The 26816-nt window shown below is 40.2% G+C and overlaps 3 protein-coding genes across 11 annotated transcripts in view; 1 reads left to right on the top strand and 2 right to left on the bottom strand.

Annotated features, from left to right (window-relative positions):
• The window catches only part of LOC123842322 (ankyrin repeat domain-containing protein 26-like), a 134123-nt gene extending 129938 nt beyond the window's left edge, over positions 1 to 4185 (bottom strand). For 5 of the 6 annotated variants that reach the window (XM_064591735.1, XM_064591734.1, XM_064591733.1 and 2 more), the window contains exon 1: positions 2182 to 4185. In XM_064591735.1, coding sequence (XP_064447805.1) covers positions 2182 to 2432 — 251 coding nt within the window. In that variant the 5' untranslated portion in view covers positions 2433 to 4185. The remainder of the gene's footprint in view (positions 1 to 2181) is intronic. The other variant, XM_064591736.1, reaches the window with a different exon arrangement.
• Positions 4186 to 4452: 267 nt separating this feature from the next.
• LOC123842721 (ATP-dependent zinc metalloprotease YME1L1-like) overlaps positions 4453 to 26816 on the bottom strand; it is a 34173-nt gene continuing 11809 nt past the window's right edge. For 2 of the 4 annotated variants that reach the window (XM_064591737.1, XM_064591738.1), the window contains exons 2-13: positions 23106 to 23210; positions 21958 to 22059; positions 21268 to 21361; positions 21029 to 21096; positions 17901 to 18019; positions 11526 to 11638; positions 9934 to 10089; positions 9234 to 9385; positions 8452 to 8578; positions 8285 to 8358; positions 7357 to 7443; positions 4453 to 4935 (exon numbers count right to left, since the gene is read on the bottom strand). In XM_064591737.1, coding sequence (XP_064447807.1) covers positions 4792 to 4935; positions 7357 to 7443; positions 8285 to 8358; positions 8452 to 8578; positions 9234 to 9385; positions 9934 to 10089; positions 11526 to 11638; positions 17901 to 18019; positions 21029 to 21096; positions 21268 to 21361; positions 21958 to 22059; positions 23106 to 23210 — 1341 coding nt within the window. In that variant the 3' untranslated portion in view covers positions 4453 to 4791. The remainder of the gene's footprint in view (positions 4936 to 7356; positions 7444 to 8284; positions 8359 to 8451; positions 8579 to 9233; positions 9386 to 9933; positions 10090 to 11525; positions 11639 to 17900; positions 18020 to 21028; positions 21097 to 21267; positions 21362 to 21957; positions 22060 to 23105; positions 23211 to 26816) is intronic. The other 2 variants (XM_064591739.1, XM_064591740.1) reach the window with 2 other exon arrangements.
• LOC135364618 (large ribosomal subunit protein uL14-like) lies at positions 24836 to 26040 on the top strand. The gene is given in 3 exon segments (XM_064593499.1): positions 24836 to 24974; positions 24977 to 25258; positions 26033 to 26040. Coding segments are annotated over 3 exon segments (429 nt in total).

Raw genomic sequence — 26816 nt, forward strand, 5'->3', positions numbered from 1 at the left:
ATTCTAAGATGCTCATTTTGTCACCTTTTAATATCTCTGACATTGGAATGCAATTTATAATTCAAAATGTCTTACAACTCTAATTGGCAGAATTGTTTTGCAATTTCTTATTGGTACAGAAAATACTGGGGCATCAGACAATCTATGGTGCCTTACATTACATGAAATAATGATATACACAACAGGTCTATTGCAGTTCTAGTCATATGCCTGGCATTTAAATAAATTTTAGTTCCTGAAAGCATTATGGGAAAAGAGGACTAAAATAACGGAGAATGTTTTTTAAGTAATTCTTACTCTAATTTTCAAGAAACTAAGCCAAAGGAAACTCAGGATTTAAATAAACAGGGACAGCTCATTTTATTAAATATTTCGATTTATAAATCACATGAAAATCAAGTACTACCAATTATCAATAGTAGTATTTAATACTATTATAAATTTCAAAAGGACAAGTAAAGGTTAACTTTTACAATTTCCTATCTTCAGAAATGTTTTCGTTTGAAAGGAAAGAGGAAAAGTTTTAACTGAGATTAAGTCCTAATACTTCAATTTAAAATTGCTCATCTTAGGGGCACTTCGGTGGCTAGTTGGTTGGGTGTCCGACTCTTGGTTTTGGCTCAGGTCATGATCTCCAGATCTTGAGATCGAGCCCCATGTCGGGCTCCGTGCTCAGCGTGGAGTCAGCTTGAGATCCTCTCTCTCCCTCTAACCCTCCCTTCTCCCTCCCCAGCCACTCCCATTCACTCTCTCTCTCTCAAATAAATCAATCTTTTCTTAAAATTAAAAAAATAAAATAAAATTTCTCATCTTAGTAGTACCTGGCCGGTTCAATGAGTAGAACATGCAACCTTAGTCTCAATGATATAAATTCAAGCCCCATGTTGGGTATAGAGATTACTTAAAAATAAAATCTTTAAAATAAATAAATAAATAGATAGATGATAGATAGATAGATAGATAGATAGATAGATAGATAGATAGATAGATAGATAGATAGATAGAATTTCTCATCTTACTAATACTGGGCAACATGAAGTCTTTAAGAATGAAAAGATTCTGGATAGAGTATGTCTCCTACATTACATGTGTTCAGATTCTATTTGATAAATAAATGGATTGAAAGAGTAGATAAATACAGTTGGAGAGCTCAATATTTTTTAAAGATTTATTTCTTTTAGAGAAAAAGAGAGAGTATGCACAAGCGGGGGGAAGGGCAGAGGGAGAGGGAGAGAATCTCAAGCAGTCTCCCCACCAAGCATGGAGCCCGACATGGGGCTCCACCCCCCAACCCCGAGATCACGACCCACGCCGAATTCAACACTCTGATGCTCAACCGATTATGCCACCCAGGCACCCCAGAGTTCAGTATCTTTAAAGAAAACTTTTATAAAGTAAAGCAATACATCTGAAATTGCAACAATCATTTATATTTCCTATTTTTGATTTTTTTCATAAGGACACAACTAAAATTTTATATACTTTTATAGTATTTATATTATTTATTTTCATAAGGATGTAACTAAAATAAAATGATTACTCTATAATCACTTATATGTAATAAAGCTACACACAACAAAAAACATGTATATATTTAATGTATGAATAAAATCTACAAGTACAGGTAAAAACATTCCCTTTACTTCTGAAGAGGTTAAACGTTGTCAGAAGATACCAATCCCCACCCGCAGTCCCCAATTTTTTTTAAATAGAAAGTAAGAGGGGCACCTGGGTGGCTCAGTCGTTAAACGTCTGCCTTCGCCTCAGGTCATGATCTCAGGGTCCTGGGATCGAGCCCCGCATCGGGCTCCCTGCTCGGCGGGAAGCCTGCTTCTCCCTCTCCCACTCCCCCTGTGTGTGTTCCCTCTCTCGCTGGGTCTCTCTCTGTCAAATAAGTAAATAAAATCTTAAAAAAAAAAAACAAAACACCTGTCTGTAAAGTGGTCTACCCGGGGAATTATGAGTGGGTCCAAAGGCAGCTGAAGCTTTCGTTTTCGTGCTCCGACAGCCGGCCTGGGCGCTAGACCCCTGCTGGGGGCCTCAGGAGGGAAGACCGCAAAGCGCCCTCGGTGACAGGGGGGCTCCGCTCCACAGGCGGAGCCCGGGAAGGTGCGCGCTTCTCCCGGTCCGCCCCACCTCCTCCCCGCCGTCTCCGGCAGCCGGCCTCCAAGTCCCTATTACCTGTTCATCCGGTCTCTTTCGTCCACGCCGTGTTTCCCGGAAAGTAGAATCTTCTGCAGTTTCCTTACGTTGCCCATGCTGGCAACTTTGTGGATCTTTCTGAGATCTTTGTCTCGGATGTTGTACCCCCACCCGAAGCTGTTGGTTCCAATTCTCCTCTCAGGCAGGATGCCCGGGCCGTCCCTCCGCGAGCTGGTAACGCGAAAGGACGACCCGCCCTTCTTACTCCCGAAGCTAAAAAACTTCTTCATCGCAAAGCCTGGAGGCTTTACAAACACTTCCCCTTCCCCTCGGCTTTTCACCGCCTCTAGAGCCCAACACTAGCGCTAGAGATAAGCCAAACCCGCCTCGCCACTACATCACAATAGCGAAATTGCCAGGTTTACAATCTTTGAGCGCAGCGTAATGTAACCAAGCAACGATGCCAAACACAGATGCGCTTGCGCGCCTCACAAACCGGCGTCGCTGGGCCTGCGCGCAAAGGGCGGGCGGCCAAGGATGCCCAAAGCGCATGTGCGAGGTCCAAGTCTCTCAAATCTCAGCGATCGCTTGTGAGCTGGGCTGGGTTCCCCTTCAAACATTGGCGAGAGTTGGCTGAGCGTTTCTGAACCTTTGCAGGAGTTAGACTCGCCCGTGAGGAAAGGCACTCTTCCTATACTACTGGGGCTAGAGAGCATGAAACTTCAGGATGCTGAATGCCTCATCCCCCAGAAAACTTGCCTAAAAAAAGCTCTCCCTCAGTTTATTCCTCTTCCATATCCCTCTGGGCCCCAGCCGGTCTCCATGCAATTGAGCAGATGCAGCAATAGAAAGTCGTTTTCAGGGGCTCCGGGGTGGCTCAGGTGGTTGGGCTTCTGCCTTCCCCAGGGCATGATCCCGGGGTCCTGGAATCGAGCCCCAGGTTGGGCTCCCGGCTCAGCAGGAAGCCTGCTTCTCCCTCTGCCTCTGCCTGATGCTCCTCCTGCTTGTTCTCTCTCTCTCTCTAATAATTAAAATCGTAAAAAAGAGAATATACTATAGAAGATGTAGAGAATGATGCAGTTCATCAGGTTCTTTAACAGGTAAACAGAAAATTACTACATGACCTAGCAATTTCAATCATAGAAGTCTATCCAAGAAAAATAAAAACATACATCTGCACAAAGACATGTATACATCCAGGGAGAAGTAAGGAAGGAGAGAGGGAGAGGGAAGGAGAAGAGAAAAGAGAAAGGGAGGTGGGCAATTAAAAAATGGGATGATGAATGTGGACCAAGGGCATATGGGAGTTCCTTGTATTATTCCAGTAACATTTCTGTAAGTTTGAAATTAGATCAAAATTTAGGGCGCCTGGGTGGCTCAGATGGTTAAGCGTCTGCCTTCGGCTCAGGTCATGATCCCAGGGTCCTGGGATCGAGTCCCGCATCGGGCTCCCGGCTCCGCGGGAAGCCTGCTTCTACCTCTGCCTCTCTCTCTCTGTCTCTCATGAATAAATAAATAAAATCTTTAAAAAAAAAAAAAAAAGAAATTAGATCAAAATTTAAAATTATAAAAAAAAAGAGGCGAGGATATTGTATAGCAAACTCCCTCTATTAACTTCTTCAATGAAGACCATATACAGCTTAAAAGTTATTAGAAAACTGTAGGTAATTTTAATAAAATCACTTCAAGAATATAATTTGGTTGTAAAACCAATACAATGAGCTCTAAAATAATTTTTCTATTGAGTTAAGTAAAGTCATCTGTAAATCCTGTAACAACATGTTCATATTCACAAAATCCAAATGAAAAGCAAACACAACTTTCCATTTCTAACATAGGGTAATTCAAAGTTCACTTTGAAGGGACTGAGATTTTGGGTTAATTTTTCTTTTAATACCAAGCATAATTATAGTTATTTAGATTTTGAAGTGACTCACTTTTTATTTAACAAAACACGTGCAGCTCTGAAATAAATTTCATTAGTAAGAATGATAATGATGTTTAAAAGAAAAAAGACCATGAAAATGCAAGCTGCATTTCCAAAAGGTTATAATCATTTAAATTCTGATTATATCTGTACATTTACAATTCTCTACTCTTAGGCAAAAACAAAAAGAACTATTTTATATATGGACACTCTGGAGCATAATTAAGTGCATCTTAATGAAGTTTCCACTGACCTATATAGAAATATGGTTCACCGATAGCCAAACGGCAGCATATCTTTAACAAAGATAAAAGGTACTATCTAAAAACAAAGACAATCCTTCAACAATTTTACTTTGCCAAGTAAAACTACTTCCAAAGAGCTAAAGGCACAATTTTTATTCACGTCTAGTAGAGGAACCAACCATAAAATCACTACTTATTTTCAAATGAATAACTTATTGACATTTCTCAAACAAGCTGTTTCCAATCCTAATAGTTCTTTATTTTCTTTAACATATTTATTATGGGTTGATAATTTGCAATAGGTGTCATTATGAGAATAACCAAAATTAGATTAAACATGACAAAAGAGAGACAAAGTGTTTCACACCCTTGAGTGACACCAAGGCAAGAATGGGAGAAAAGCATTGCAAAAGACTACTGAAATGCTACTTATATATTCTTGCAGTAAAACCAGCAATGCATCCATTTTAAGAGTTATCATCTCACTTCCAATTTCTTTCCCTCAAGAACAATTTGAATCTCTTTGGCATCCAAAGTCTCATAGGTTAGTAAAGCTTCTGCTAGATTCTTATGCTCTTTTGCATGAGTCTTCAAGATATGTTTCGCTCGTTCGTATGAGTCCTGAAATGAAAAAAGCAGGTATCTAAGAGGCAGAAAAAAAAAATGTATATGCCTTAAAAAATATGAAATATATTCATTTCTACTTATAAAAGATAAAAGCATTGGGCTCCATGCTGGGCGTGGAGGCTACTTGATAGATAGAGAGAGAGAGAGAGAGAGAGAGAGAGAGAGAGAGATAGGGCAAGCTTGGTTCTCAAAGAGAAGTTTCGTATTTGCAAATGTTCTATTTTTAACCTCAAAATCTATCACATTGATAAATGAGGATTACTTAGGGAGCTACTTAAAGATATAAAAGTATGTATTATACTTATCTGCATTTTAAATAAGGTCTGTGAACAAAGAAATCTATTTCTCTATTCAATATACATGTTAAAAAGGAAAGGGAGGTTTGCTCCTTTTGCCTTGTGAGATTTCAGCAGAAAAGATCTTCTTTTCTATTGTGTTATTTGATAACAACTCTGTCAGCCTGTGACAACCATACCACTGTAAAATGAGTTTACCAACATCAAGAAGCATAAGTCATATAAACATAACACAATTATTAAAAATAAACATCATTAGACATTCTGAACAAAACCGTTACGGTCAAGTGAAATCATCAAATTAAAGAAAACATATAAAGTATTATAAATATGTCATGGAATATTGAAACTAATATCCAAGGATGAATTAGTATTAACGTTAAAAACTTCATTGGAATGAAATCCTTACATTGTAACATGAAAGACTACGATAAGGTTTTCATATTTTTAAGTTTCATAAACATTTGAACCTAAAATGTATACTAGCTAGTCATCATTTCCCTTAATAACAATGTAACCGTGCCATCTAGTGGAAAGAGTACCTACAGCCTTCCCAATCTTAACATTTCAGAAAAGTACTAGAGCAAAGAAAGAGTATTTCCAATGCCCTAAGAGTACTAGAGTATAGATTTACTCAACATAAATAGTAAAGGAAAGAGAATGAAGATTCAGGGAAGGAAGGCAGAGAGAATTCCTCTTCTGAAACACCTTCTAAACCTTTCCATTATATAAACTTTTCATATACTTAATGACTTTAAACCATTTTCTACCTCCTTAAGTTAATCAAAACCTCGCCCTCCTGTGGGAGACTCCTGAGCCCTCAAGTGGCAGCTATTGATTCTTATCCCAGACATTTCAGGGTAAAGAGGTGAACTCTTTGTTCCCCTCACCGCTGACAGACCATTACTATGCTACCCTCTTCCATAAAGCACGATTCCTTTGAAGTTTACACCATCTGACTGTAGCCCTATTCAACAGCCTTGATTTTGCAATCTACTACCCTAATTACAGTTCTCATTCACTAGACTTTCTGGAATTTAGCTCTGTCTTTTCCATTCCAAGACCTGCCTTCATGCACATCCAAATGGAATGCACATATCGAACCTCTGCACTAAGCACCAGGTCCACGTAGCTCCCTCAACTTGAAATCTTCACTAAGACACCTCAAATTCAGGAGCACCTGGGTGGCTCAGTTGGTTAAGCGTCTGCCTTCAGCTCAGGTCATGATCCCAGAGTCCAGAGATCAAAACCCACGTCAGAATCCCTGCTCAGCAGGCAGTCTGCTTCTCCCTCTGCCCCTCACCCACCCCACTCATGCTCGCTCTCTCGTTCTCTCTCTCAAATAAACAAATAAAATTTAAAAAAAAAGACACCTCAAATTCAATATGTATAAAATTCAGCTCATAATCTACATACTTCCCCACCTTAGGCCATCATCAGTGTTTTCTCAGTAAATGGCACACACAACTATACAGCTGCATGAGGCAGAAACAGCTTTGTATTTAATTTAGCTGCTCTCTCACCCAAACATCAAAAAGGCATTTTGATTCCACTAGATCAGTATCTCTTGAACGCATTTTCTCAATTTCTACACTCACTGCCCTAATCCAAGCATCTGCTGTACCATGAGGAGACTCCACAGTAACTACCAACTGATCTCACTGAGTCTATGCTCACATATTCTGTACTGCACACTGCAATCAAAAAGACTTTTGTTTTCAAAGAACTTTGTGCTTCATTCTCAGCACATGCAGGCAGCTAGGCACAAAGCAAATAATATTTGTTGAATAAAATCTATGTCAGAGTGAAAAACCAATAAAGACTCAAATAATCAATACCCCTTATTCTAACAACTCTATGGTTTTACAGCTTAAGTAGAATACTTATAATTACTGATATTAACTGTTCCTAGCCTATAGCCAGAATAAAATATTCAGTCCATGACCAGAGGCTCCCAAACAACATATTGAAATCATGGTTTCAATGGTGCACTTACTCTCTTTATTATACATACTGACATTTCTAAACAGGGGATAACCATTATCTTCTGGTAGTACCTAACTATTGAGGCACATTATGACCAGACAAATAAATAAGCATATAAAAATATGATCATTACCCTTAGAAGGATTCTAATTTCTTGTTCAATAGCAGATTGAGTTTCTGGACTCAGTTTCCCAGTATCACTGTAGGTCATAACTCCAAGCTAAAACAAACGAAAAGAAATTGAACAGAAAAACCCTAAACCACTAATAAATGTAACAGAGGAAGTACTATCCTATACTTAAGGAAACATCATGGGGACAAGGAAGAAATTCAATATAAAAACACCCTTGAGGGCAAAGAAATTTCATCATTCTTCTGAAAGTATAAGACTAAAATTAAAAATATAAGAGAAAAAATTTAAAATAATAAGTATGGCTCTGAGTACCTTCTTCGAAAACCTTTGCAGCTATTCCAAATCCAGAAATCCACAATGTAATGTATTAGAAATGATTCATGAAGCCACAGTGATAATGTAGGAGAGTGAAATATGTGGAAAGGGTAAAGTAAGCAAGCTCAGCAAATAGGTGTTTTATGTCATAAGAACAGAAAATAGAGTATCTTATCATTTGCTTAACTCATGAGATACTGTTATTGTCCAAGCAGCCAGAATGGAAAGTGAATACTATATGTTATTACTCAAAAAACAAAAACAGTTTAGTTTAGAATAAGCTGTGACAAATCTACTTGAAATGAGACGGGCGGGGGGGAAGTAAGTGTTACCAATTTATAATGAGAACCCTCTCTCATAGGGCGCCTGGGTAGCTCAGTTATTTTAAGCGACTGCCTTCCGCTCAGGTCATGGTCCCAGAGTCCCGGGACTGAAGTCCTGCATCGGGTTCCCTGCTCCCTCTGACCCTCCCCCGTCTCGTGCTTTCTCTCTCTCTCGCTCGCTCTCTCTCAAATAAAATCTTAAAAAAAAAAAAAAAAGAACCCTCTCTCATAAACAGACACTTGGCAAATCATCATTTGATACATGAGGAAGGGTTAAAATTAGCTATTACCTTTTCACTCATTCCAAATTTGGTAACCATCCGCTTTGCTATTTTAGTTGCATTATCAAAATCACTGGAAGCACCTAAAATTTTAAAATATACATAGAACTCAATTTTTTAAAGTATTTTTAAATCAGCAAGCACAATTTGAACTAAAGCCATTCTTTACAGCCAACCTGTTGTGATATGGTCAGTTCCAAATATAAGCTCCTCAGCTACTCTTCCTCCCATACTAACGTCCATCTGTGCAAGCAACTGAGCTCTAGTTTCATTCCATCTGTCATTCTCAGGCAAAAGGGACACCTAGACAATTGAAAACAAAGAAAAACTTCAGACACAGTTTGAAATACCTATATTAATAATCAGAATTATCATTTGGCTCTTGCTATAGTACTTAATATCATGATGCTGACAGCTCAAAAAAATTGAGTAGAGATGGTCTCAGGCGACTAATGACAAAACTGGCAATATACAAAATAAGAAAAATTCTTTATAAGGCAAAAGTTCATTTTATATGTAATGCGTATATGATGCTGCAAGAGGATGGACTTATACCCAGGTGCACAAAAATGCTTAAAATGTCTATCATTAGAAAGGTATGAAAATGAAACTTGTACTCGATAAGAAAAATCTTAGAAAAACTATGGAACCACTGACATAGTTTCTTTGTGGAGGGAAAAGAGCAATTACCTATTTAAGAATGATACTTTGTTGTCATTCCAGATTTAAATTTCATAATGTAAATATATAATATTTGAAATATTAGTATTCTTTATTAGCAGATGTTTCACCAGTATCTCTGATTTCACAATGGTTCAGAAGGTTAAAGAAGAAAGTTCTCAGCAAACTTAGGAATTAGTTGAATTTTCTTTTTAATTATTTTCATCAATAATTTCCTACGTAAGTTTTTGGAGAGTGTTACTTGAAAGAAAAGAAAAAAAAACTACAAGATACTTACATGTCCAAGTGTTGGCCCTCGTGGCATGATTGTAGCTTTGTTGATAGGCATTGCATCTTTAGTATAATATGCAATAATAGCATGACCAGATTCATGATATGCTGTGATGGTTTTGTTTTTGTTATCAATTTCCACACTTCTACGTTCAGGCCCTAAGGATAAAAATTTAACTGAATAAAATTATTCTGTTAGGAAAGTATATTTAGATGAATGAAACCCACTTGCCTTTAAGTAATTCTTAGGGTGACATGACTTAATATCATTAACAAATATTTTAAACCACAATAACTTGACAAATGACAACCAAAATTGTAAGAGCTGTCATCTTACTCCTTACTATCAACAAGGAAAAAGTTTAATTCTATTTCCAGAAAATAAATTTAAAGAAGAAATGTCATAACTAACCTGTTCTGAAGCCAATTCAAGATTTAAAATCAAATACTGAAAATTAGTAAAATTATTCTTTTATCAGCAATATCAGACAAGAGGAAACACATGGGCACCCCTGCCCCCAAAGAGTATAATCATACAAACTATATTTGTTCTGTAAGAGGCCCAATTGTGTGGCTATTTTTGAGTATGTGTTTTCTTACTCCTGTACCTTTCTTTTTTATAACCTTTTTCTCAAAAAGAATTTATTCTTTAACATAATGAACAGTGTTAAGACAGGGAAAAAGAAAAAAGGGGAGAGAAAACCTACCCATTAGAATTTTATCTTTGGAAAACTCTAGTTCCTTCATGGTAACCGTTTCTTTTCCATCCACAGCTGCCTTTAATGCAGCCTGGTTCACAAGATTCTCCAACTCTGCTCCAGAAAAGCCAACAGTACCTCGAGCTATAATTTCTGGATCAACAGCTACACAGACAAACACAATATTAAAATTCCAGAACAACTCTTCAGAAACAACTCGCATTCCAAAAGAAAAAAGAAAACAGCTATCCTGAACTAGAACTTAAAATATTTGTTTCACTGTAACTATAAAATAAACTTATTTTTCTAGAGGAAAAAGCCAAAATTGCCATTAAATATATCATTAAAACTACCAGTGGGACAAATCACAGAAGTTCTTAAAGAACTTTGTGGAAAAAAAAAAACAAAGAAATTCAGAGTTGCCAGACTTGATTTATAAACCTTCAAATTATAACCTAAATTGTTACTAGCCTAAGCACAAACTGAAAATGTATACTCAGACAACAGTTTATTGGGGCACCTGGGTGGCTCAGTCGTTAAGCGTCTGCCTTTGGCTCAGGTCATGATCCCAGGGTCATGGGATCGAGCCCCACATCGGACTCCCTGCTCAGCGGGAGGCCTGCTTCTCCCTCTCCCACTCCCCCTGCTTGTGTTCCTGCTCTTGCTGTCTCTCTCTGTCAAATAAATAAATAAAATCTTTAAAAAAAAAAAGACATTTTGTTTTCTGAATTTCATCTTGAAATACTTTATACATAAGTATTCAGTATTTTATGTACATTTATAAAAGCTCCCATTATAAGAAACATATCTGGTTTTACAAATTGATTCACCTATCTTTGAAAATACTGCAGCTTAATAGCTGCATTGATTACTTACGTGGGTCCATAATATTTTCATGTGTTTTGTTTTACAGTTTGCTTCTTTTGGGCCCAAAGTGATTCTATGTGTTTTTTCTACTATTACATTCATCTTAAAAACAGTTATATATATATTTATCTTCAAGTATTATTTATCTAAATAATCTAAAGAAAATAGTCTTTTTTCTTTTAAGATTTTATTTATTTATTTGAGAGAGTGAGTGAGAAAGAGAACATGAACAGGGGCAGCGGGAAATGGAGAATCAGACTCCCCTGCTGAGCAGAAAATCCTATTCAGGGCTCAATCCCAGGACCCTGGGATTACGACCTGAGCCAAAGGCAGCTGCTTAACAGACTGAGCCACCCAGGTGCCCCAAGAAATAAACTTTTTAAAAAGGACATATAAGGGGCCCCTGGGTGGCTCAGTTGTTAAGCGTCTGCCTTTGGCTCAGGTCATGATCCCAAGGTCCTGGGATCGAGCCCCGCATCGGGCTCCCTGCTCTGTGGGAAGCCTGCTTCTCCTTCTCCCACTCCCCCTGCTTGTGTTCCCTCTCTCGCTGTGTCTCTCTCTGTCAAATAAATAAATAAAATCTTTAAAAAAAGGACATATAAACGGAGAGAAAAAAAGGACATATAAAAAACTGGTCTTTTGAGACATTTGTCAAGTAACCACAAACAGGGCAGAATGAAATATTACCATTTTATAGAGATAATAATAAAGTTTATTACTGGAATCAGACTTACACTGATCAAACTTTATTTTATTGAGATACCATTTCAAAATTTCTGTTCGACCTTTTACATCTGGTCTTGGAACTGTAACCTGCATGTCAAAACGACCAGGACGTATTAAGGCACTAAAGGGAGAAGAAGAAAATATAAATTAATAATCTGAGTACACTGAAGGTCAAATTAAATAGGACTGACACTCTAAAGTCAAGATGGAAGGATAATGGCAACCAGAGGTGAGACTGGAGTTTTGGTTTTTATTTTAATTCCAGGACAGTTAATATATAGTGCTGTATTAGTTTCAGGTATACAATATAGTGATTCAACAATTCCACACATCACCCAGTGCTCATCACAACAGGTGCACTCCCTAATCCCCATCACCTATTTCACCCTAGATTGGAGTTTTGAACATAAATATTCAGATAACTCCTTGTAAAACAGGACTCAAGTAACAGTTTCAATAACCAGAAGGCAGAACAAAGGTTGACAGAGAGAGGTAATACACAACCCTCAAAAACAAAAACACGCAAGCCAGTCACTCAAAGAAAAATAATTCTAGAGCAGTCTATTATGAGAGCTACACTGTGATAGCTTCCTATCACAACTGCTGTAAGTACAGAATGTTAAACTACAGACTTAGGCAAAGATAAAACTATTAGATCAAATTAAAATATGAGTAACTTCTATGATAAAATCAAAAATTTAAAACTATAATAAATTTTATTTTAAAAATGCTCTCCACCACCCCCAAATTCTGTGATATAAAGTTGTCAGAAGATTAATGACTTTACTGAAATTTAAATCACGTATCACAGAATCTCAAGTAGATAATCGAGTGGTTTTTAATATATTCAAAGTTGTGCAATTATCAACAATCTAACTCAAGAATATTTTTATTCCCCCACCCCAAAAGAAACCCCACAGCCACCAACAGTCACCAGTCTCCATTCTTCCCACCCTCTGGCAACCACTAATCTACTTTCTGTTGCCACCGATTTGCTTATTCTGGACATTTCATATAAAAAGAATCATATGTGATGTTTTGTGATGAGCTTCTTTCTCTTTTAAAGTTCAACCATGGTTCAGTATGCATCAGTACTTGTCAAAAAAGTCTTTTAATACGTACTTATCTAATGCCTCTGGGAAGTTTGTGGCTCCTATTATGATAACTCCTTCATTGGGTTTAAAACGATTAAAAAAGAAAAAAAGTAGCACAATAGCACATTAAAAGAATTATACACTGTGACCAAGGGGGATTTATTCATAGGATGCAAGGATGGGTCAACTCCACAAATCAATCAGTGTGATACACACCACAGTAACAAAAGAAGGGACAAAAGCACATGCTAATCTCAATTAATGCAGAAAAAGCATTTGATAAGACTCAATATCTTTTTGTGATAAAAATATTCAACAAACTAGGAATAGAAGAAATATACCTCAACATAATGAAGTCCTTATATGAAAAACCCAAAGCTAACATCATACTCAATGGTGAAAGACTGAAAGCTTTTCCTATAATATCAGGAACAAGGCAAGGATGCCACTCTTACTACTCATACTCAGTATATCAGAAATCCTAGCCAGAGCAATTAGGCAAGAAAAAGAAATAAAAGGAATCCAAAGTGGAAAAGAAGTAAAATTATCTCTAGATGCAGATGACATGATCTCATGTGCAGAAAACCCTACAGACTACCAAAAAAAAAAATTATTAGAACTAATAAACAAATGCAACAAAGTTGCAGGATACAAAATCAACACACAAAAATCAGTTGTGTCTATACACTAGTAATGAACAATCCAAAAAGAAAATGAAGAAAACAATCCATCTACAATAGCATCAAAAGAATAAAATACTTAGTAATAAACCTAACCAAGAATGTGAAAGACTTATACACTGAAAACTGCAAAACATTGCTAAAAGTAATTAAAGAAGCCACAAAAAAATGGAAAGACATCCCATGTTCATAAATTGGAAGACTTAATATGGTTAAGATGCCCATATTACCAAAGTGATCTACTGCTTCGACACAAACCCTATCCAAATTCCCATAGCATTATTTGCATTAAAAAAAAATCATCCTAAAATTCATATAGAATCTCAAAGGACTTCAAATAGTGAAAACAATATTGAAAAAGAAGAACAAAGTTGAAGGGCTCATACCTTCTGATTTCAAAACACACTGCAAAGCTACAGTGATCAAAATGGTATGATACTGCCGTAAATACAGACACACAGTCCAATGGAATAGAGAGCCCATAAATAAACCCTTGCATAAATGATCAAATGAATATCAGCAAGCATGCCAAGACCACTCAATGGGGAAAGGAGAGTCTCTTCAACAAATGATGCTGGGAAAACTGGATATCCACATGCAGAAGAATGAAGTTAGACCTGTATCTTACATCATAAACAAAAATAAATTCAAGATAGATTAAAGACTTAAACATAAGACCAAACCCATAAAACTCATAGAAGAAAATATAGGGGAAAAGCTTGATGACATTGGATTTGACAAGGATTTCTTGCATATGACACTAAAAGCACAAAGCAAAAATACACAAATGGGACAATGTCAAACTTAAACATTTTAAAGGCAACCTATGAAATAGGAAAAAAAAAATTGCAATCCTGTCTCTGATAAGGGGTTAATATTCAGAATAGATACAGAATTCCTATAACCCAACAACAAAAAATTAAAATCCCCAATTGAAAAATGGGCAAGGAACTTGAATAGACATTTCTCCAAAGATGATATACAAATGGTCAAAAAGCATATGAAAAGATGTTCAACATCGAAACTTATCATCAGAGAAATGCAAATCAAACCCACAATAAGAGAGCACCTCACACCCACTAGGATGGCTGCTATCAAAAAAGCAGAAAATAACAAGTGTTGGTAAGGATGTAGAGAAATTGGAGCACTTGTGCACTGTTGGTTGAACTATAAAATGTTGTGGCCACTACAGAAAACAGTGTGGACGTTCCTCAAAAAACTACCACATGGGAGAGCCAAGATGTCCATCGACAGATGAATGGATAAAGAAGATGTGGTATATATATACAATGGAATATTATGCAGCCATCAAAAGGGATGAGGTCTTGCCATTTGCAACGACGTGGATGGAACCGGAGGGTATTATGTTGAGTGAAATAAGTCAAACAGAGAAAGACATGTATCATATGATCTCACTGATATGAGGAATTCTTAATTGCAGGAAACCAACTGAGTGTTGTTGGAGTGGAGGGTGGGGTGGGAGGGATGGGGTGACTGGGTGATAGACACTGGGGAGGGTATGTGCTCTGGTAAGCGCTGTGAATTGTGCAAGACTGTTGAATCTCAGATCTGTACCTCTGAAACAAATAATGCAATATATGTTCAGAAAAAAAAAAAAAAAAGAAGGAGGAGGTAGCAGGAGAGGAAGAATGAAGCGGGGGAAATCGGAGGGGTAGACGAACCATGAGAGACGATGGACTCTGAAAAACAAACTGAGGGTTCTAGAGGGGAGGGGTGGGAGGATGGGTTAGCCTGGTGGTGGGTATTGAGGAGGGCACATTCTGCATGGAGCACTGGGTGTTATGCACAAACAATGAATCATGGAACACTTCATCTAAAACTAATGATGTAATGTATGGGGATTAACATAAGAATAAAAAAAAAAAAACTACCATATGGGGACGCGGGGGTGGCTCAGTCAGTTAAGTGTCCAACTCTTGATCTGAGTTCAGGTCTTGACCTCAGGGTGGTGAGCTCAAGCTCTGTGTAAAAAAAAGAACAAAAACACTACCATATGATCCAGCAAACCCACCTCTGGATATATCCAAAATAACTGAAAGCAGGGTCTTAAAGAGGTATTTGCAAAACCATGTTCATAACAGCACTATTCTCAAGTCAAGAGATGAAAGCCACCAGATGTCCATTGATGGAAAAATTAAAGAAAATGTGGTGTATGCATACAGTGGATTATTCAGCCTTAAAAAGGAACATAATTCTTTTTTTTTTTTTTTAAGGACTTTATGTTTAAGTGATCTCTACACCCAACATGGGGCTTGAACTTAAACCCTGAGATCAAGGGTCCCACACTCTACCGACTGAGCCAGCCAGGCATGCCGAAAAAAGAGGGTACTTCTGACACAAGCTACAACATAGATGCAACTTGAGGCCATTATGCCAAGTGAAATAAGTCACAGAAAAACAAACAGTATGATTCCACTTGCATGTGGTGTCTAAAGTGGTCAAATTCACAGGAACTGGAAGTAGAATGCTGGTAACCAGGGGCTGTGAGAAGGGGAAATGGGGGGTTGTCCTATGGGTGTGAAGTTGCAGTATCCCAAGATTAAAAGTTCTGGAGATCTGTTTCATCAGTGAACTATACACTTAAAAATGGCTAAAATGGTCAATTTTGTTATTTTTTTACCACAATAATAAAAAAAACCCCTAATATCGCTCATAAACACAGATGCAAAAATTCTTAAAATATAAGCAAGCGGAGGCCAATAGTGTATAAAAGGATTTTAACAAGGGAAAGTGGCGTTTTGACGGCTGCCAAGTGCCACTCCCGGCTGTCAGGTGTCCCCAGGCGGCAGCCGTGGGCGGCGGCACCGCGGGGCTCTTCGAGAACGCCCCGGCCCGGCCCCGGCCCCGGAGCCGGCAGCCACTCCGCCGGCCACAGGCACGCTCCGCCCCCCCCTCAGCCCCGCCAAGAGCGAGGCCAGGGCCGCGCCATTCCGGACCCCTGTCTCCAAAGGCCAAGGCGCGGCTCGCGTGATAGGCTCGGGCAGAGCCAAGGGCATCTACGCCGCGGCCCCTCGAGCGCAGGAGCAGCAAGAAGGCTGAAGAGGTGGGTTCTTGCTGAGTGTTGCTAAGGAACCACCGGGCGCTGCCGGGGCTCTGTGCTCCTTTTGAGGTTTCACAGACCGTTCCGAACACAGCTCTCGGGCGGAAGAAAGCAAGTGGCACCGATTCTCGAGGCTTCAATTCCTCCAGCAGGAAAATAAGGTGACTGGTTCCTGCTGGCTCTGGTGGTCAAACAAGTCTGAAATGCACATTCCAGACCCTCGAAAGAGCTGAGTCTCCCCTTCTCTCTCCCTCCCGGAATACTCAACCCATGCCAGTCGGAAAATAGTCCTATCTTTACTGTGCTGCATTCCATCCATCCATTTCTAACATACCTGGCGGGGAAGCTTATTTAGTGACCTCAGACAGTCTTTGTCCAGAATACAATTTCCAAGTGCATTCCCGAAACTTCTAAGGGTAAGGAAAGAAAAAAAAAAGAGCGAGAAACAGGTTGAGAATGATTAGGTGTAAATATCAGAGACCAGATACCTTTGTGGCAAGGTGCTTCTCAACTGCAGCAGAGGAGATGGTACCTAATATACATGCAGTAACGTTTCCTGGGCACGTGCCATGTTCACGCCCTCTGTATGAGGCTCTCAGAATACAGCACAGGGCCTAACAGTCACCAGTCTCTGCCCTCAACAAGAGGTAAGGAGGGGTGCCTGGGTGGCTCAGTTGGTTAAGCGACTGCCTTCGGCTCAGGTCACGATCCTGGAGTCCCGGGATCGAGTCCCGCATCGGGCTCCCTGCTCGGCAGGGAGTCTGCTTCTCCCTCTGACCTTCCCCCCTCTCATGTGCTCTCTCACTCTCTCAAATAAATGAATAAATAAAATCTTTAAAAAAAAAAAAAACAAGAGGTAAGGAGGACGAAAAGACTAAGAAACCACAAAACCCCATTAGCACCAACTCCAGAGCAGAGAATTCTTTTTCCAAGGACGGTTCCAATTCCCCAATAATAGTGGGCAACACACACTTAGGGCACATCCTCCTCCATGACTGAAGTTCTTTACTTGGGACATCTGGCCTCCTGTATGGGTTATGGTACAGCAAGTTTTTAGTGTAGGTTCATACATGTGTGATCCAATTCACTTCAATTCTCAAAGGCCATGTAAGACCCCAAAAAAGGTTAAAAAAACCCTTGTTCTATGCACCTAAGTTGTACATACCCAAGGAAACACTGTTTAGGTGTTTTAAAGAGAATGGGGAAGCTATCTCTGTCCTTGTGTGGAAAGGTCTCCAAGACACACGACTGAGATGGGGGTAAGCAAAGTGAAGTACAGAGTAGAGAATATAGTATTCTACCACTTGATCCCAAAGAAGGCAGACCTAAGCATAAAGAAGCATGGGGAAAATACGAAGTGTAGGAAACAGGGCCGAGGGGGACAAGGGGGAGTGAGACGTGGGTTATTTTATTATTTTATAAAAATATATATATAAATTATAATTTATAAAGTTATTTTAACTTTCGTACCACGTGAACGAATTATGTTTTAAACAAACGAACAGGAAATAAAACTGACGCAGGTTAAACCCCAGCCCTTGTGCTCACCTCAGCGCTCGCTTCAGCCCGTCGGTCACGGCCTCCTTCCTGGCCTTCTCCAAAGACAAGGCTTTTGACTTGAGGCCCTCACTGACACCATAGCCCACATCTTCATGATATGAGCCATCCTGCGGGTAGAAAAGGAGTTCAGACTCCAACATGAAAAGCTGCAGCCGTGTCCCTGGTTCCACAGCTTTTCTCGCCCTCAAGGGCGTTCGCACCAGGCGCACAGAACCCAGGCGCCTTGCTAAAGGGCACACGGGCACAGAGTTGGAAGAGAATTAATTTCCAGCACTACCTTCTAGACCTGATCTCCGCGTAAATGTGCAAGACAATTCTCCCTTCCCACTTCCTCTTTCACATAAAAAAGGCACATATCTGGGGCGCCTGGGTGGTTCAGTCTGTTAAGCATCTGCCTTCGGCTCAGGTCATGATCTCAGGGTCCTGGGATCGAGCCCTACATTGGGCTCCCTGCTCAGCAGGGAGTCTGCTTCTCCCTCTCCCTCTGCCTGCCGCTCCCCCTGCTTGTACTCTCTCTCTGACAAATAAATCAATAAAATCTTTAAAAAATAAAAAATATAAATAAAATAAAATGAAATAAAAAAGACACATAGCTAACCCACCCTAAGTCTTACTAAGGTGCATTACCCCAAGGTATAAAAACCTCTGGGACACTAAACAAAAGGAAAATGTGAAATACTGTATTTAACAGACTCTTAACGACTGGATAGCAAATCTTTTTATGGGTTAGGCAGGTATCCATTTCTTGGCTTTCACCAAAAATGAAGGTACACCTGATCAAGTTATTAGCTGATAGAGAACCAAATATAATTTTGGATGACAGGACTCTGATTTTTGAGGTATAACTCAGAAAGCTTATTCAAAGAAATGAGTGACACTGTAACAACACTCTCTCCATTCCCAGTTTATTTATGTAAGGTTTTTCAGTACTAATTATAAAAATGAGAAGTTAGAATAGAATTAATGCTGAATGTTCTATCTAGGAAAAAGTAATATTAAATGATGGACATATAAACTATCTAAAAAGAAAAAAAGCTTCATCCATCTTATTAATAAATGCATTTTCCTGGGGCCCGTGGGTGGCTCAGTCGGTTAAGCATCTGCCTTCAGCTCAGGTCATGATCCCAGGGTCCTGGGATCAAGCCCTGCGTCGGGCTCCCTGCTCAGCGGGGAATCTGCCTCTCCCTCTGCCTGCCACTCCCCTACTTGGGCTCTCTCTCTCTGACAAATAAATAAATACAATCTTAAAAAAAAAAAAGAAATGCATTTTCCATAAAAATTCATTTTTTTTAAGTATATAAATTTTGATGTAGTTATTTTGTCCCCCTCATAGACCCAATTGACTGATTAATTTTGTGTTAATAATACCTGTAATAGTAACTCAATCCAGAAGAAATTTTTTATAATTTAGAGCCTTAAGGTCACTGAAAATTTACCCAAAAAAATTACTTTTAGGGGCGCCTGGGTGGCTCAGTCGTTAAGTGTCTGCCTTCAGCTCAGGTCCTGATCCCAGGGTCCTGCGATCGAGCCCCGCATCGGGCTCCCTGCTCTGCGGGAAGCCTGCTTCTCCCTCTCACACTCCCCTTGCTTGTGTTCCCTCTCTCGCTGTGTCTGTCTCTCTGTCAAATAAATAAATAAAAAATCTTAAAAAAAAAAATACTTTTATATACACATACATACACACACAGAGGAATATGCTAAGGTTATTAATAAAAGGTTCTGAACACATATAATATATATAAAATATATATTCCAAACATATACATATATTCCAAACATGTATTTTGTTTATACATATATACATATACATACACATATATACATACACACACACACATATATATATATACTGACAAAAGCCAATGGGGAGATAGAATGGAAATATGAGTTTGAGAAGAAACAATGTAAAATTTCTCATGATTAAAGAATTAGCTGGGGCGCCTGGGTGGCTCAGTTGGTTAAGCGACTGCCTTCGGCTCAGGTCATGATCCTGGAGTCCCGGGATCGAGTCCCGCGTCGGGCTCCCTGCTCAGCAGGGAGCCTGCTTCTCCCTCTAACCCTCCCCTCTCTCATGTACTCTCTCTCTCTCTCTCATTCTCGCTCTCTCAAATAAATAAATAAATCTTTAAAAAAAAAAAGAATAGCTTGCTCGTGTATTTTTTTAAGTGGATGACAGTATTTAATCGTTTATGATATTTAAAATCCATTGGTACATTTAAAAAGGATGTAACAAAATATACGTGGAATAAAGGGGACAAAGGAGACACTTATCCTGATGAGCCGTGAGAAATGTACGGAAGTGTTGAATCACTATATTGTACACCTGACACTAATATACCACCATATGTTAATTACACTTGAATAAAAAAGGAAGATAAAAATGTAACAGATTTATTTTAGAATGTCAGATTTTACAATATGCTAAAAAACATACCGTTGCAACTACAGGTTTGCCCTGTTATCCAAAAGTAGAATGTTCTCATGAAAACTTTCGTAAGCCAAAATGGCATAAAGCAGAGAATTACCATTAATTTATATGGAAATGCTTTCTGAGCATTCCCAGATGCAAAAAATAACCTCTCTTAGGCTTTTCTGATACCTTAGGACACATCTTGCTAACGGATGCACAAAACATATGGAGATAAAACACAGATGCTCACAGATGGCGTTCAAAGCTCTGCCGAGATGCTGAGTGTGGTTCCCAGGGATGGACTCGCGGGGCCACTCTTGCCACCAGGCTGTGCCTTTTTTCATAAAAGCGAAAATCTTCTCTGGATTTCTTTCAGTTAAGCGAAAACAGGTACCAGCATAGGTCTTTCATAAAAGCAGAGTGGTGTAACACAAAATTTTGAAATGCAGAGGATCTGCATTTATACTTTGGGTGAAAATTTTTAGGTGTCAGCTTAAAATGTGCAGGAAAACACAAGTTTTTCAGAATTCATTTAGGGGGCACGTGAGTAAGAATGTTTGGGTACCACCATCCTAAGGAACACTGGCTGAGCCCCAGCTCTAGAGCCTAGCTCTCTAGGCCCAGGCCAGAGAATTCTCTACCTGCTCATTCTCTCTTACCACCCACCCGGTCCTTGGAGGCAGTGGGTCTATTCCATCACCCTCACCTTCAAATGGACTCTCACAAATGCACAGACTCCCACGTAGAATTTGCCATTGTTAAGGTCAACAAAATCTAGGAGTGGGAAAGAGAACCAGTTGAAGAGGATACTGATCCCTGTGCCTCACCCATATCCTGCTGGCAACAAAATACACCTACCCTACATCCTCACCCACAAACTACTCTCATCCGAAATTAGTACCAAAGTAAGGGAAATGAAGAAGTCACTGTTGCCAGGAAACATACCCACATTCTGCTGTGTGATAGAGTGTGCCCAGCCATTGTAACCAAACATCTCATTGGCCAGATTAATTACCCTGTGACCTTCAATGTAACATACCTGGGAAAAGAAATTAAAGAGGAAAAAAAAAAAGCTTATTAAAATTCCCTGCCATACTTAAATGAGAATCAAAATTTACTTAATTTACTCCTTACCAGCTTTTTTGGCAAAACTGCCCTTTAACATTCCAGGGAAATTCTCAGTGAACTTATTTCAAAGATCTTCCAGAAGGAACCAGTTAGAACTAATGTTTTGTCTGGAGGGAGGGACTAGACTCAGAGGGGAAAGATATCCACTCACCTAGCAGTTTCCAAAACTCACAGTTTCCAAAAAAGTACAAGTCTCAGGCTGACATATATTATTGAAGACCAAAAATATACACAGAAGTGAAAATTAGAAGCAAAGGGTAAAAGAAACATTTTTAAAAGACGGTGTAACAATCCCAAGATGGCAGGTATGGAAGTCTCAAGACAACACTTCGGTCGCTTCAGATGACAATGACGGCTGGAACCCATCCCCTCCCAAAGACACTAGGAAACATCTAGCAACGGTGAGCAGGAGACCTTCTGAATCCGTGAAGACCCAGAGAGGGAGCGAGATCCTCTGAGTAGCCAGCTAGAGGGGTACCCACTTTTCAAGCATATCAACTCTCCTACCCTCTGGCCTCCTCCAGCCGTGCGGCTACTGATGTATTCCGGGCCCAGCCTCTGCCTCAGAGCATTCTGGATGGCCTGGTACTCTTCTGCTGTGTACTGATACTGCAATCCAGAGAGGAAAATTAAATTGACATTTCCCCCATTCCTACGTCAGCAAGTCTTCAACTTTTTGGTCTCCAGACCCTTTACACTCTTAAAAAGTATTGAGGACCCTAGGAGCTCTTGTTTACAGGGTTATGTCTACCAATACTAGGTATTAAAACTGAGAAACTTCTAAGGCACACCTTCCATCAGCCGTCAAAGCAGCATCCCCCTAGGCCGTGCGTGCTCTGGAGAGCCCCACTGTTCACTCAGAGAGAATGAAAGGAAAAGGCAAGAAGTATTTTAGTATTATTAAGGAACTCTTCTTGACCTCATGCACTCGGAAGAGGTCTGGTGAACCTCTGGGGGTCACTGGGCCACATTTTGAGAGGCATTGCCCTGGTGTCACCACCCTCCTGACAAAACTTTCTCAAGCCAGAATTGGTAAACTAAAACGTCCCGCCTCAGAGTCTGTATATATGTTTAATGCCCGCAAGGGAGTAGGGGAAATACCTCTTCTCTAATTCAACAATTTTCCATCCTACACGTACATAAATATACTACTACTTGTTTTGACTTTTGTCCCCTTGGTAGTTTTCCCCTTGCCCTATTTAAATGAAATACCTTTGAACCAACAGATCTCTGGTATAGACAAAGATGGAATCGAGCGGACAAAGCAAGAATCTCTTTTATATGCACAGAATATCTCCACAAAGAATATGACACCAGAATCTTTGGAACTGGGTGAAATGCGGATAGGAGTGATGGGGAAAGAGTATAAGCCTTTTCATTCACATATAGTCTACGTTTCATTTTGAATGTTTTACCACGTGAATATGTAATCTATCCAAAAAAATAAACAAAATGTAAATCTAAATGTAATCCCCAGTACTAATGCTAAAGTTCCACAATGCCCTGAGAGTTTATCAGACTCCCAAAAAATGCACCTAACGGAAAACCCACTGACAATAAATAGCTTCCAAGTATATGACGATGCTCTACAAATTACTTTCTCCTACCTTTTCACTTAACCTCATTCTTCCCAGGTATGAAAAACACACAGTTACCTGTCCAAAGCATAATACAGAGTTGCCACCAGCAGAGGAAGGATGGCTGCCACGGCCTCCAAGAACTGCTTCCTCAGCCCCAGACATGTTGATTCCGGGTGACCTCTGTAAAAACAGAAGATTTAAAAAGATCTCAAAGAATGCTAAAAGATAAAAAACAGGAGCCTCTATTCAAAATCAGATTAAATCATCCATATGTAGTATCCTACAAGTCGCTTTATTTACTTAACACTTTATTTGTAAGCACTGCCCCAATCAAGGACTAAGTTCCTCAGTGCTTAGCTACCCTCCAACATGGCATTGAAAATCCTTTAGGGACCACTTATACCCTTCTGTTAAAATTCTTGCTAGGGGGCGCCTGGGTGGCTCAGTTGGTTAAGCGACTGCCTTCGGCTCAGGTCATGATCCTGGAGTCCCAGGATCGAGTCCCGCATCGGGCTCCCTGCTCGGCAGGGAGCCTGCTTCTGCCTCTGACCCTCCCCCCTCTCATGTGCTCTCTCTCTCTCATTCTCTCTCTCTCAAATAAATAAATAAAATCTTTAAAAAAAAAAATTCTTGCTAGGGTGGGGGCGCCTGGCTGGCTGAGTTGGTAGAGCATGCGAACCTTGATCTCAGGGTCATGAGTTCAAGCCCCACGTTGGGCATTGAGCCTACTTAAAAAAACAAACCATGAGGGTGCCTGGGTGGCTCAGTTGGTAAGCGACTGCCTTTGGCTCAGGTCATGATCCTGGAGTCCCGGGATCGAGTCCCGCATCGGGCTCCCTGCTCCTCAGGGAGTCTGCTTCTCCCTCTCCCGCTCCCCCCTCTTGTGCTCTTTCTCTCTCTCACTCTCTCTCTCAAATAAATAATAAATAAAATCTTTAAAAAAAAAAAACCATGAAATGTTTGCTAGGGTGATGGTGTTATTAAAGGTGATTTTTATAATTAGAATGTATTATAATTGCAGTATTTATCATTGAAAAAGTCAAAATTACAAAGACACTCCAAGGGAGATTAATCAAGCAACTGATTACTACTACTATATGAACAACATGATCCTGGCCTCAGTGGGGTCAAAAAGGGAAGTATAAGCCAGGGGCACCTGGGTGGCTCAGTCAGTTAAGTGTCTATCTTCAGCCCAGGTCATGATCTCGGGGTCCTGAGATCAAGCCCCATATCGGGCTCTCTGCTCAGTGCAGAGTCTGCTTTTCCCCTCTCCCTCTGCTCATGCTCTCTTTCTCTCTCAAAGAAATAAATAAAATATATGTGTTTTTTAAAAAAGGTAAAAGTCATAATAACTGACCGACTTTCCAGGAGCTAACAAGCTGGCTGGTAGGGGAAGACTAACAGGGAAGTTAAAGAGCAAGAGAGAGCAGTGTGGACAGCCCTAACATTCAGGAGGAATAAAGCGTTAGACCAGTTAGGTCTGTTGCAGCATCATCATCACCTGGGAACTTACTAGAAATGCAAACCCTCAGGTCCTGCCCTAGACCTCCTGGATCAGAAACTAGAGCGGAGGCCCAGGAGTTAGTGCTTGCCCAAGGCACCAGGTGATTCTGACACAAGCTCAAGTTGGGGAGCCAATGCATTAGACTGAGACTATGCAAATGTATAGTCCATTAGAAAACAGAATTACCCTCAGAAGCACCTGCAACTGGCTGACCCACTACCTGACTGACCCCTACACCCGTCTCAGAGCAGATGGATTCAATATTGTGCCCCAGCCTTTCTGTCCCTTTCCAGCGTTCAAGATGTGGAAGCGAGGACATGGTGGGTCCTCCGGTGTGAAATTCCGGATTTCCCTGGGTCTTCCCGTAGGAGCCGTGACCAACTGTGCTGACAGCACAGGAGCCAAAAATCTGTAGATGATCTCGGCGAAGGGGATCAGGGATGGAACCGGCTTCCTGCTGCTGGTGGGGGTGACATGATGATGGCCAGAGTGAAGAAAGGCAAACCAAGTTCAGAAAGAAGGTATATCCGGCAGGTAACTGGACAACGCAAGTCCTACTGGAGAAAAGCCGGTGTGTGTCCCTGTTTCGAAGGCAACGTGGGGGTCACAGTGAACAGTAAAGGCGAACTCAAAGGTGCTGCGGTCACCGGACCAGTTGCAAAGGAGTGTGCACGCGTGTGGCCCAGGGTTGCAGCCGCGGCGGGCAGCACTGCAGGATTCTTTGGTGTGTTCAAAAAAATTTTTAATTATGTGCTCCCAATGTTTGTCTTCCTATTCTTTTCTACCGGTCACCTTTCTTTTTTTTTTTTTTTAAGATTTTATTTATTTATTTGACAGAGAGAGACACAGCGAGAGAGGGAACACAAGCAGGGGGAGCGGGAGAGGGAGAAGCAGGCCCTCCGCTGAGCAGGGAGCCCGATGCGGGGCTGGATCCCAGGACCCTGGGATCACGACCTGAGCCGAAGGCAGGCGCTTAATGACTGAGCCACCCAGGCGCCCTACAGGTCACCTTTCTTGACACCACCCAACCCTTGCCTCCTTTTGTAAAATGAAATCACTCGGTGCAAACTGGCTGTGGGTGTGTGCAAAATAAAGATAAACAGTACTTGGCAAAAAAAAAAAAAAAAAAAGTTGTGCCTCAGCAAACTTGCTTGCTGTAGTCTTCAGGTTATTTGCTGACAGTAAAACTACAGAGCTAGGAATGTTAGGTGGCGGGACGCTCCCATGGCGCCGCAATACAGCGTTTAGGGGCTCAAGTTCCAAACGTCAGTTTCTGGCTATACACCCACTAGGTGCTTGACTAAGGGAAAAAAATCACACAATCTCTCTAAAGGATGTTCTCTCATCTAGAAAATGGACAAAGGAATAATACCTGCATTTCCTCCGGGTTCTGTCGAGATTAACATGATACTGCTTGAAAACTGCATTAGAATAGGACACACAAGAAGTCCTAAAAGGTTAGCTATTGCTAAGTGCGTCTTAACTTTCTTATGTACAGTACGATGAAAATGCAAAAGATTATTTAAATGATCATAAAACACTACATTTCAACTAAGAATGATCAATTATTTCTAATCTGGCACTGAAAAAGTAGAAGGGTGGCCTACACTAGGTTAATTAATTGTCTAAAATGGTTATAACAGGGGCGCCTGGCTGGCTCAGTCAGAAGAGCATGCGACTCTTGATCTTGGGGTCGTGAGTTCAAGCCCCATGTTGGGGGTAGAGAGTATTTAAATAAATAAATAAACTTAAAAAAATAAAACAAAAAATTGTTAAAATAGAATCAATATATTATATACCTGAAACTAATATTATACCCGTATGTTAACTAACTGGAATTTAAATAAAAACTTTTAAAAAAAGAAACACTTCACATATGCTGGGATAGCTACAATAAAAAAGACAGAGAATAACCAATGTTAGTTGAGGATGTGGAGAAATTGGAACACACACATAAACACACACACATACACACACACAATCTATTAAAACAGGTTGGGTGCCTGGCTGGCTCAGCTGATAGAGCACTAGACTCTTGATCTCGGGTTGTGAGTTCAAGTCCCACGTTGGGCACAGAGATTACTTTTAAAAAAAAAACAACCAACAGGGGCACCTGGGTGGCTCAGTCATTAAGCATCTGCCTTCGGCTCAGGTCATGATCCCAGGGTCCTGCGATCAGGCCCTGCATTGGGCTCCCTGCTCGGCGGGAAGCCTGCTTCTCCCTCTCCCACTCCCCCTGCTTGTGTTCCTTTCTCGCTGTGTCTCTCTCTGTCAAATAAATA

This window comes from Mirounga angustirostris, unplaced genomic scaffold, assembly GCF_029215605.1.
Source record: "Mirounga angustirostris isolate CCGP_5_RB_7025 unplaced genomic scaffold, mMirAng1.0.hap1 SCAF_5, whole genome shotgun sequence".
In the NCBI taxonomy this organism is placed as follows: domain Eukaryota; kingdom Metazoa; phylum Chordata; class Mammalia; order Carnivora; family Phocidae; genus Mirounga; species Mirounga angustirostris.